The sequence below is a fragment of the Epargyreus clarus genome, unplaced genomic scaffold (genome assembly GCF_041222505.1).
Source record: "Epargyreus clarus isolate Ecla_fem2 unplaced genomic scaffold, WU_Ecla_fem_2.2 ptg000004l, whole genome shotgun sequence".
Classification (NCBI taxonomy): Eukaryota; Metazoa; Arthropoda; class Insecta; order Lepidoptera; family Hesperiidae; genus Epargyreus; species Epargyreus clarus.
The window spans coordinates 7,095,252-7,107,650 of record NW_027332212.1 but is presented as its reverse complement, the minus strand read 5'-3'; the positions used below and the strand labels follow the sequence as shown (position 1 = coordinate 7,107,650).

Here is a 12,399-nt window from a genome sequence, read left to right as displayed (position 1 = left end):
TCTATGAAAATTGTTATTTGGCTTTGTGATTGAAAATAAAACGACACCTATTTCACAGTTTTTGGAAAATCTACCCTTAAGGTAGTTTAATAGGGGATGGAATTTTATTTTAAAATCCGTTTATTTGGAAACAAGGACTGTAAATATAGGATTTAGCTTTCTGGTACGAAATAATAGACTTTTTTTTTTATAATATAAGAGTAGCAGACGAGCATGCAGTCCACCTGATGGTAAGTGGCTACTGCCGCCCATGGACATCTGTAATCAACCCCAGATAGGATTAGATATTCCTACCTGAGGTCGGCCACAGATGCGCCGCTACCCCTGAGGACTAAGCTGGAACGCCTCGGAAAAGTCTGTCTCCCTTACCACACCCTTCAAACCGGAACACAGCAGCGCTTAACACTGCTGTTATTAGGTTGAAATAGGTGTGGCGGTGGTGCCGCCGGAGTCGAACCACAAAGGGTTCTACCACCTTCATACCACGTCCTTTAACAACGGAAAATGTACCCTTAGGAGGACAGAATATGGGTAGAAACTTTGTTTAGAAGTTCGCAGATTTTAGAGCAAAGTCTATGTAATTTAGTATCCTGCTTTCTGAAACTAATAGAACATCTATTTCACCGTTTTTGTAAAATTAACCCTTAAGGACGTTTAATAGGGGATGGAACTTTATTTTAAAAACCGTTAATTTAGAAGTAAGGACTGTAAAAAAATGCAATTGGCTTCGTGTTTGGGAATGATAGAACTTTTTTTAACACCATTTATGGAAAAACTACCTATAAGTAGGTAATATAGAGGTTGAAAGTTTGTTTAGATGTAAGCCGATTATGAAGCAAAGTCTATGAAAATTGGTATCTTGCTTTCTGGTTGTAAATAATATATCAATTATTTTTCCATTTTTTTTAAATCAACCCTTAAGGTCGTTAAATAGGGGTTGGAACTTTATTTTATAACCCGTTAATTTGAAAGCAAACACTATGAAAAATTATCATTAGACTCAATGAAGCATCTGAGTCACTGTTTTTTTTTAGATCAACCCTTAAGACGGCTATAAAAGGGTGTATGCATTATGTCTTTCTGTTTACACATCTGTTTCATCATTTTTAGCATCTCAACAATCAACCCCATTAGGGTACTATAAGTAAAGAAAGTTTCTTTAAAAACCGTTATTGAAGTTATTTCCTTTGGCATGTCTGGAAATAGAACAGAGTGCAGAGAGGTTTAGTGTAGGGCGAACACGGGCCACGGTCCACGGGTCCACGGGCCGTCGTAATACATATTTTTAACACGGGAATGTATTGCGCGTGCTGAAGTGTAGAACAGCTGTAATTTAGGGTTCGGTACCAAAAGGATAAAAACGGAACCCTATTACTAAGACTTCGCTGTCTGTCCGTCTGTCCGTGTGTCACAGAGCTCTATCTCTGGAACCGTAATAGGTAGACATTTGAAATTCTTACAGAGGATGCATAACGGTAGCCGCTATAACAACAAGTACTTAAAATAAAAAAAGTTGAAAACAAAAAGGAGTCCCCATACAACAAACTGCTATTCGATATTTATCCAACTAACTTTTGAACCGTTAGAGGTAGACAGTTTAAAGTTTCACAATGTGTTTACTTTAATGGCTGCTGCAATATTAAACACTAGAAATAAAAAAATGAATATTTTGGTTGTACGGAACCCTCCAGGTGCGGGATTGACTTGCATTTGGCCAATTATTAGCAACGTGAAGACCCGCGGGCCACAAGGGAAAGTCGCGGGCCACACACCACCCGTGAGTGTCGGGTTGCCGACCACTGGTGTTGAATATTAGCTTTCAGAAATTTGCTGATAAAGTATTTATTGATGCATATGTACATAGGAATGTTTTTGAAATTCTACTAAGGAGGTAAAAGAAGTGTTATATGTATGTATACAGGAATCTTTATACATACATATAACAAATACACGACAACGTGGACGGGTGCAATTTTCATTTATGATAATGCATAAGTTTATTCAAATGGGCCTACATTTTGGTATACCAATTAGGTACATCGCAACTACTTTGGACACACTGCGTGCCAACATTTTGTCCTGCCGTGGGGTATGGTTGTGGTTATACGTGGATTAGTGATGGTGATGTGGTAGACACATAGACCTTGGATTAAAATTTTTGGCTAGAACAGGGCTACAGTACTACAGGCAGGGGACCTGTCGTACGAGACTAAAGGGGGACTTCTGGAGTTGCGAGCGGCAAGAAAGGGAGCTCTAACCGCCCAGCCAGAGACCCTGGATAGAACCACTGTATGAAAGGTCCCATAAAACATGGACGGTTCCTATGGAATAGTGCAAATTGTAATTAGTGTATCCTACATGAAACTTATGTTTTAAAGAAAGTTTCATTACAGTCCACTAATTAGAGTTTTAGTGTATGTTTCTGAAGAAAGCTTGACCAATTTAGGTACACAGTGACGAAAAAGAAGCTTTCATTAATGAAATATTAATGAACCCTTTAACAATTTTAACGATAAAGTATAGCGTTAAAATTGTTAAAGTACAAATTTACAATTACAGTTATTTGTATGTCATATCATATATTTTAACGCGGGCGAAGCCGCGGGTTCTGCTAGTTGCAATTATATAAATTTGTAGCTTAATTTTAAACTTATACAACATTTTAAAACTTATAAATATTTGTAAAAATTATGTAGAAGGATCAAAAGCGCATAGAATTGCTTGCTTTAAAATAAAACACGGCACAGTGTTTGCTCGGCTATAATTAGAGCACTATTTTGCTCCTTAATACAATAAACAATTTATTGTATGTATTTAGGTGCCTTCTTTTTTTAATTTTCGTTTTTGGTTACAGTAAAACTAAGCATAATATAGTTTTTTTTTAAATAAAATGCGTGACGAACATTGAATATAAAATTCTTCTTTAGTTTTTAGTGACGAAAGTACCTAAAGAGGACTGTCTGTTTACGGATGGTTCGTGATATTTTTTGGAGGTTTTTCTTCTGCCCGTTGTGTAATACAAAATTTTGAGTGCGACGTGTAATTTTCCCGTCTTCCGCCTCTGTTGACGCTAATCTTACTACAGCCATGAAAATGTACGTGTTTAAAGAAATATGTTACTTTTTAAAATGTTGAAATGAATTTATTTACGAAAAGTTGTTCTAGCTACAATGAAAATTGGCAAAGAAAGGGATTGGCAAAGAAGGGGTTGTAAACGCCCCACCCTCACATGACAGAAAAAAAAACGCCCTAGGCTTGGCATACCAACTTAGACAAATATACTTTTAGAGACTTTAGACAACTAAGAGGTTAAGTTAATGATAAATAATGACCTAATGATAATAGAATTAATTACGTTACATACGTGCCTTGTTGAGTATAAAGAAGTTTTAAATACCAATACTCATTAAATAGTTTTAGGTGCATCTAAAGAATTTGTTTTGAGCCATCTTATTAAGCACTAGCTAACCCGGCAAACTTTGTACCGCCTCAAAATCAATCTATCAAATATATTTCATATAAAATATAGCCTCTGTTACTCTTGGATAATGTAGCTTTCGAATGGTGAAAGAATTTTTAAAATCGGTCCAGTAGTTTTTGAGCCTATTCATTACAATCAAACAAACAAACAAAATTTTCCTCTTTATAATATTAGTATAGATAATGTCTGTGTTAGGCGCCTGTGCTCGTTCGTAACTAAAAATATATATTTATTAGAAATAAACCTAAAAATAGGTAGGTACCTATTGCGTACAATATTGCAAATTGAAATTATAGACATATTTGGCCGGGGATCGAATCCAAAATCCCTCTGTTTGTCAGACCGGTTTAGCATTACCACTTTGCCATGCGGGTTGTCGAATTTTCATGTACCGACTACGTTAAAATTTCATTTTATTCCCCAACGCGCCTAAAGGAGAGTAACTTCAAAAACCTAAAGAAAACTATGCAACAACTGCACTACAGTAGAATGTAAGCAGTTTTTAACGATGTCCCGTACTCAAATAACTTTCAGGGAATTTTTGCAACGAATTAAACTTTTTCTCGATGTTTTTGTAGTTGGCAATTCAGAAATTTCGCCCGACTGCTGGTGGTTTTAACCCATTCGCATAATAAGGGTGGTTTATATTCGATTTTTTCATTTCTTTGTCTAACAGTGATCTTGTTACGATTTTTTTTTATTTTTGTGTGATTATCTGCCTGTTGGTAGAAACGCTGCTTAAGTACCGGGTTCAATTCTTTACAGGGAAATTATTAATTTTTATATCATATGTTTTGGTTGTTGAGGTTTACTTTTGTATAAAAGTTTCCTTAATGGAGATAAATTAATCATACAAAAAATAAATTCAATAATGCTATTAATATAGGCTTACTTATTAAAGTTATGTTGATATATTTTTGTATCCATGTGTTTTAGCACTTATCTACTAAACCATTACCTATCTGAATGCAAAGTTTAATCCAAATTGGAAGAATCGTTAAAGTTAACCGTTTCTCTATCAGTCAAGGCAGTCAACTACATAGAGAATTTGATGTATAAAGTTAAAAGATTAAAGGTAATTAAAAATGATAAATACATCAATTATTTTATTTTTTATCAGACGCAACACCATATAAAATAATAATGCGATAAGGATAAGATTATATTCGGCGTAACGACAAAATAATACTTATCTAAGAAATAATACATCTAATATTGCATTACTTAATATAGGCACTATTTTATTTCACACTCAATTACGATTGTAACATTTTCTAACTTCTGCGATGGACTACCCAGCATGAATAAATAAAGACTTAGTTTTAAGACACGTATAAATACGCGATTTACATGTCTTCCTAGCCGAGAACCGAACCCACTACCTTGTTAGTTTTACATTGTTTTCCTTCATCTACGTTTACATAATATAATTAAATCACACAAGCTTATTTTAAAAGGTAAAATCACTTTTTAAATATACGCAGCAATGTTTTACAAGATTTGCCATTCCTGATAAAATATATGCTGATACACGATTTAATTTAAAGCACTACCAAACAGCTGTTATCAGTAATTTATCGGGCGTTCTTTGGTAGATAAACAACTCTTATATAACGCACGCGTCTTTGAGTCCTATTTACAAAAGTGTAAGTTAAGAATATTATCAACTCAAATATGACACAAACAATGCCGATAACACACCCACACACGCGAATAACGCGTTCTACACGTCACGGTGTTGACAGAGTGAACATAGCCGCGGATCCAGTTCGGTGGCTATTTTAAGACAGTCGGCTGTCATTAGGTCACTGGCGAGGTTATTTACGCTGGAAAATAGCAATTCCAATATTCAACAAGTGAAAACGTGTGATAATAATGTTTAATAGAGTTTGCATTTAGTGTTTAGACCTAATTTACGTTGCTTGTGAATAAAAGACTATCAACCAAGTTATAAAACTTCTAAACAATTGACTTTTAACAAGTAACACGGGAAGTATTTTGTTATTAAAATGGCAGTGCCGCTTACTAAATTTTCACGAGCATATTCTCTCCTCTGTAACTACAGTAATTTAAGACTATTGTCAACAACATGTTCAAACAACTCTAAAGTACAGTTTAACTGGGAGGACCCTTTGAATTTAGATAGACAATTACAGGACGATGAAAAGGCGATCCGGGACTCATTGAAAGTTTATTGTAACGAGAAACTATTACCGCGGATAGTGGAAGCAAACAGAAATGAAGTGTTTGACCGTAAAATTTACCAAGAAATGGGTGAGTTAGGTGTCCTTGGATGCACGATTAAGGGTTACGGCTGTGCTGGAGTCTCGAGTATTACTTATGGACTGATTACAAGGGAACTAGACGGATTAGATTCGGCTTATAGATCAGCAATGAGTGTGCAAAGTAGTTTGGCTATGGGATCCATTTATATGTATGGTTCGGAGGAACAAAAACAAAAATACTTGCCGAGAATGGCAAAAGGTGAATTAGTAGGATGTTTTGGTCTAACAGAACCCAATTATGGTAGCGATGCTGGAAACTTAGTAACGAAAGCAAAGTACGATGCTAAAACAAAGACATACGTGCTTTCGGGCTCCAAGACTTGGATCACAAATGCACCGATTGCAGACATTCTAATAATATGGGCAAGAACTGAAGACAATAAAGTACGAGGCTTCATTGTTGAGAGAGCGCAAGTAAATAAAGGTTTAGATACGCCTAAAATCCATGGTAAATTTTCTTTGCGAGCATCGGAAACAGGCATGATATTGCTCGATGAAGTGGTTATACCGGAGGAGAATTTATTGCCGAACGTTGTAGGCATGAGGGGTCCTTTCGGATGTCTCAATAACGCTCGGTATGGGATCGCTTGGGGCGCTCTCGGATCCGCCGAAACATGTTTGCGAATTGCTCGACAGTACACATTAGATAGGACACAATTCGGAAGGCCGCTCGCTTCTTACCAGCTCATTCAGAAGAAACTGGCGGACATGTTAACAGAAATAGCTCTCGGATTTCAAGCTTGCGTACAAGTGGGTCGGTTGAAAGACCAAGGCTTAGCAACTCCAGAAATGGTTTCTATGATTAAGAGGAATAATTGTGGGAAGGCGTTAGAAATAGCAAGAGTCGCGAGAGATATGCTAGGTGGTAATGGAATATCTGATGAGTATCACGTAATTAGACATGTTATGAATTTAGAAGCAGTGAATACGTATGAAGGCACACACGACGTTCATGCTCTTATACTTGGAAAAGGCATTACTGGCATTCCAGCATTTTAATAATTTTAATCTATAGTCTGATATGAAAAAATGCTTTTAATAAATGAATTATATATTTTAGATTATACATGTTTGTTTTATTAAGTTAATTAACTTTCATTTATCTTTGACACCATTATTCAAGATTGCAAAATCTTGTGAAGATTTAGAATATTAAAATTATGTTTAAAATGTTAAAATTATAAAATAAAAGCAAATAGAGTATTGGAGGCGCCGGGTATCGATCCCGGTACCTCTCGCATGCTAAGCGAGCGCTCTACCATCTGAGCTACGCCCCCTCGTGAGTTGAAATTTGAAAATGTCTATCCAAAAGTATTCGACACAGAAAATAAAAATATATATTGCATTTTCATGGCCAGTCCTTCGATCACTAAAGGGCCAGTCGCTATTAATTTTGAACGAGTTGATTTCGATTATACGGTATACATATTTTATGTATTGTAGTGCATACCAGATACTGTTCTGTGCTTGGTCTTTATTATTATAGTTTTATTATTCTACACAGGTAATACCTAAAGATAAATATATAGAAATGTTTTGTAAGAAACTCTGGAAGATGAATTTGCACACCCAAATTTACTTTTTTCGATAGCTTTTCGTGAAAAACTAGCTCGATTTTATGTTTATAGAGAATTGCCACCATCGGACATGATGACGAGGCCATCATCATCATTTTTATCAGTATAATTTAATACTATACTATCTAATGCTTCATGATTATTGCTGCAGAATGAGCAAGATTTCGATTACATATGTATATCGATTGGATACTATAATCTTAATCCGTTATGAAAACTCAATCCATCCATTTTCCTACCAACGATCAAAAGTATATTCCTAGCATCGAGTAATTGTCAAATGTCGATCTTTGATACGCAAAACATTGGATAGATTGATTAATAATTACGGGCGTTTCGGGCTTTGAGTGTAGAGCATATCATACATTTTGCTGTGCTTAGGTTTATAATTTTATGCTAACTTACGTAAGAATTTGGTAGGTAGGTAATGGTAGGTAAACTGAAGGTAGTAGAACCCGTTGTGGTTCGACTCCGGCGGCACCACCGCCACACCTATTTCGGCCTAATAACAGCAGGGTTAGGCGCTGCTGTGTTCCGTTTTGAAGCGTGTGGTAAGGGAGACAGACGTTTCCGAGGCGTTCCAGCTAAGTTAAGTTAGGTGGACTGCAAGTTCGTCTGCTACTCTAATATTATAAAAAAAATGCTACTAGGAAACAAAGCAATTACAATCTACTAGACTAAATAATGATTTCTTATAGAGAAAAAAGGAAAATGTACTAGTATATTTTTTATATTTTCCTTATGGTTCGGTTATATGTTATTGATAAGAGTTGCTGTAATTACACAAATATTACTTCCTCTATAGAGAAGTATGGTGATGTCCACCCTATATCCCTTTATCACTTATCAAGTGTTTATTGTTTCATAGGTGTTAGGCTGCTTCAGAAGGATTATACCGATTACATTTATATTCTATCGTTTTCCGTAAATATTGTTGCCTAAAATGGTTAGCAACACTAGATAAAGATAAAACAAAATTTCCAGTAACTGAGGTAGGTACTTATGTACTTATATATGTACCATGATAAGTCATGTCGTTATTTATATGGACTTAGAATTCATTTGCTATATTTACTTATTCGTATATTTGTTAAAAGTTAAAATTGTTAAGGTATCTAACATTATCTTGTATACCAAATATTATAACTCGTGTGTACCATGCACGTGTGTACCAAACACACGAGTATCTAGTTGTATTTGCTTTGGTATTGTTAATTAAGTAATGTATAATATAAATCACAATTAGCTATTTACTTTATATTATTTTATATTTTTATAAGATTATTTATATAAAATAACTGTATACTAGGTTCGCCATAATGAGAAATCTCTTGCTGTGGGAAAACTTGTTTGATAAATAAAATTAAAATAAAGCGTTTCAGCCTATTCCTCTGGGATAGCAGACTTCATATATCTTTCTTCTTTTTATTAAATACATATTATGACAAAAAATATTAACAACATTTCGTGTGTGGGTATTTAAATAACAATATTTTTTATAAATGAAGTGCAGTAGAAAATATTACATACCAGCCAAATTCGAGCTTTTACTTTCATTAGAAGATTTAATTCAATATGGAAGAAATGCGCCTTTTAATACTTTTTTTTGTAGAATCATGACCTATTAAGACCAAGAAGAAAAGTAAACTGAATCTAACGATGAACACTAAAGATCCGATTCGCTTGAACAGTATTTAAGCAACTTAAAAGCACTAGCACTTTAAAGCCTATTTTCTTAATAAATATGAACTTGAATACGAAATCTTACATGCTTACATAGTATGAAATGAGGAATATCATCACACTATTCGTACTAAAATATCACTTTACGTGCACGAATGATACCCTTATTGTTTATGGGGTATATAATAAGCTCTTTTAGTTTCCGCATGGAAATTGTCCTCAATAGAGATGAGGATAACAGAAAATGTAACATGTATATTGCGTGGAATGATATGTTTATTGTTTATATCAGGAGACGTAAGTACCTTTACATATGTATAATATTGTACAAGATGTACATTTAGTGTAGGGATTAGAGAAGCATCAAGCAATGTACTCGTATGTTAATGTTTTGCCTACGAAACATCAAAATTAATAATAAGTAATTTGACAATTTTAGTAGTAGTAGGCAGAAATATCAAATTTTAAATTTTTGTAGAAAACAATTTCAAAATAGTAAAGGACGTAAAACAATTACTAATTTGAGATAATAAGTTTAATATATCTAACAAAATATTTCAGGTTAGGACGTTTGATCTCATCTCAAAATATTAGTACATAAATAGCGATAAACAAATATTATCAGTAGTTATTACGTTTCAAATTTACTTATAATTTAATTTCTAATACATATTAAATACTTATACATACTTTCCTAAATTCAAGGTTAAACTTAATCATGTGCTCAATACCGAAATCATTTACATCAATTAATCTATGATATCTGATATCTACATTATTTATGCCATAAGCAATTATAGATAAATTGAACCTAATTTGTATAACTGAACGCGAGCGAATAAGTTACTCAAACACATACATTTCAAACACATCGTATTAGATATTCACAAGTATGCTAAGCTTACGTAATGAACATAGCGTCGAGTAAACGAAAATCCGATCAGTATAGTTTGCGTTGTTGTTATTAGCTCAGTATTTAGGTTAGTTTTTATTATTCCGTCAAATTAAGATAATACAGTTTTGAAGTAGATTTTTGGTCATTAAATGCCTATATTATCTAGTTCATTGAACTGCGTTTACAAAAGATAGCGCTAAAAAGATAAAACCATCGATAACTTTTTATAACCTTTACTGATTGTAAATGTTTAAACGAATGTGTTTTTATTCAATTCAAAAAATATAGTGATATACAATGGCTGTTATAAGTGGTAAATTTTCGAGAGTTTATTCTTTACTCTCTAATTGTGTTAATTCGAGAATGCTGTGTACAACAAGTTTGAATAACGTTCAAGTGAAATTTAATTGGGAAGATCCTTTGAATTTTGATAGACTGTTACGTGACGATGAAAAAGCTATCCGGGATTCTATAAACGTTTACTGTAACGAGCGCTTATTACCGAAAATAGTAGAAGCAAACAGAAAGGAAGTGTTTGATCGCAAAATTTACAACGAAATGGGAGCATTAGGTCTTCTTGGATGCAGTATTAAAGGCTACGGCTCTGCTGGAGTGTCAAGTGTTACATATGGATTAATCGCTAGAGAACTAGAAGCTGTGGATTCTGCTTATAGGTCAGTTTTTACTATACAGGATTTAGCGATGGGGTCCATTAATATGTATGGTTCTGAGGAACAAAAACAGAAGTATTTGCCAAAAATGGCTAAAGGAGAATTAATTGGATGTTTTGCTTTATCCGAGCCTAATTTTGGCAGTGATGCAGGCGGATTAGAATCCACAGCAAAATACGACTCTCAAACGAAAACATATATACTCTCAGGTACTAAAACGTGGATAGGATGTTCACCTATCGCGGACGTTTTGCTTATATGGGCAAAGACAGAAGATGGTAAATTAGGTGGGTTTATTGTTGAGAAAGCTAAAGTAAGAAAAGGTTTAGATACGCCTCCATTGAAAGACAACTTTTCTCTACGAGCAGGATCATTCGGCATGGTAATACTTGATAAAGTGGTTGTGCCTGAAGAAAATATACTACCAAAAGTTGCAAAACTAAGAGGGCCGTTTGGATACCTTCATAATGCTCGCTATGGGACTGCCTGTGGTGCCCTCGGTGCCGCCGAGGCATGTTATCGAATCGCCCGACAGTACACGTTGGATAGAACACAGTTTGGAAGACCACTTGCATCTTATCAGCTCATTCAGAAGAAGTTGGCTGACATGGCTACAGAATTATCTCTTGGATATCTGGCGTGTATACATATCGGCCGGCTTAAAGACGAGGATTTAGTTACACCAGAGATGATATCTATTCTAAAGAAAAATAATTGTGAAAAAGCTCTTAGTATAGCGCGCACGGCAAGAGATATGCTAGGAGGTAATGGAATATCTGATGAGTATCATATCATCAGACATGTACTGAACTTGGAGTCTATAAGTACTTACGAAGGGACTCATGACATACATTCGCTGATATTGGGCAAAGCTATTACTGGAATTCAAGCATTTCGTTAATAAAATAAAGTACTTGAAATGAAAAATTAAATGTTTATTTATTTTGTTAGTTATTGTTAATTATACTTTGGTACCTAATAAAACCTTGATTGCAAATAATTTGGTTAAAAAAAGTAAATAAAAAAACCTTGTGAAAACATGTGTAAAAAATTTGGAGGCGCCGGGTATCGATCCCGGTACCTCTCGCATGCTAAGCGAGCGCTCTACCATCTGAGCTACGCCCCCTGATATAAAACCAGTCGAAAATATTGACCTGTCGTCTATTTTTTTAGTAACAAATGGAAAGGGTATTATGAATTACTTACGTAATAAAAGTCTAGGTTTAGAAATCCACCTATTTTATAGGTCTTTCACCTAGATCTTTGATCATATATATAGTTGTGTAATCAATTGCAAGTAGAGCAATAATTGTAACTATAATATCATAAAACAAGACTAATTTGAGTAGGTACTTTATAATATTTGTAAATGAAGGTATCCAAAGGGAAAATAAACCTTTAAAATTTGCCCTTAAAAGTAAAACGCAACAGCACTACATAGATGACGCATAAATAGGCAAGGCGATGGTTTCATAGTTATGAAATTAGAAACATTGCAAAAAAGTTTCTTATACTAAAACTTATGAATAAAAATGGTTGCCTGTAAAGTCGGTTTTACGGGCGAAGATTTTACGTGACAACGTCTTTTTCTCGGTAGAATATTTATTGATATGAATATAATTAAATTGCACAATAGGAACAAGGAATTGAATGAAAATAAGAATTGCACAAATTTTAACTATAGAAATATATTTTGTTTAGTCTCTAGTGCTGCGCGCGCGGCAGACCGATCATAGTTGAGTGGGAGAGAGACGCAAGGCATTCGGCGGGCCTCTCTCTCGTTCGGTGACTCATCGTAACGTTACCG

The 12,399-nt window shown here is 34.5% G+C and overlaps 1 protein-coding gene, 2 non-coding genes and 1 pseudogene across 3 annotated transcripts; 2 read left to right on the top strand and 2 right to left on the bottom strand.

Annotated features, from left to right (window-relative positions):
- Nucleotides 1-5,246: 5,246 nt before the first annotated feature.
- LOC140757376 (glutaryl-CoA dehydrogenase, mitochondrial) lies at nucleotides 5,247-6,832 on the top strand. The gene has a single exon (XM_073093041.1). It carries the CDS (start codon nucleotides 5,491-5,493, stop codon nucleotides 6,763-6,765), a length of 1,275 nt encoding a protein of 424 aa, XP_072949142.1. The 5' UTR covers nucleotides 5,247-5,490; the 3' UTR covers nucleotides 6,766-6,832.
- A 138-nt stretch (nucleotides 6,833-6,970) lies between these two features.
- Nucleotides 6,971-7,043, bottom strand: TRNAA-AGC (transfer RNA alanine (anticodon AGC)). The gene has a single exon. It is a non-coding gene; the product is annotated as a tRNA-Ala (tRNA).
- Nucleotides 7,044-9,985: 2,942 nt separating this feature from the next.
- On the top strand, nucleotides 9,986-11,497 carry LOC140757177 (glutaryl-CoA dehydrogenase, mitochondrial pseudogene; annotated as a pseudogene).
- Nucleotides 11,498-11,645: 148 nt separating this feature from the next.
- Nucleotides 11,646-11,718, bottom strand: TRNAA-AGC (transfer RNA alanine (anticodon AGC)). The gene has a single exon. It is a non-coding gene; the product is annotated as a tRNA-Ala (tRNA).
- Between the last annotated feature and the right edge of the window lie 681 nt (nucleotides 11,719-12,399).

Excerpts from the sequence above, each read along its gene's own strand:
- LOC140757376 (XM_073093041.1), top strand. The coding sequence starts at position 5,491 with ATGGCAGTGCCGCTTACTAAATTTTCACGAGCATATTCTCTCCTCTGT.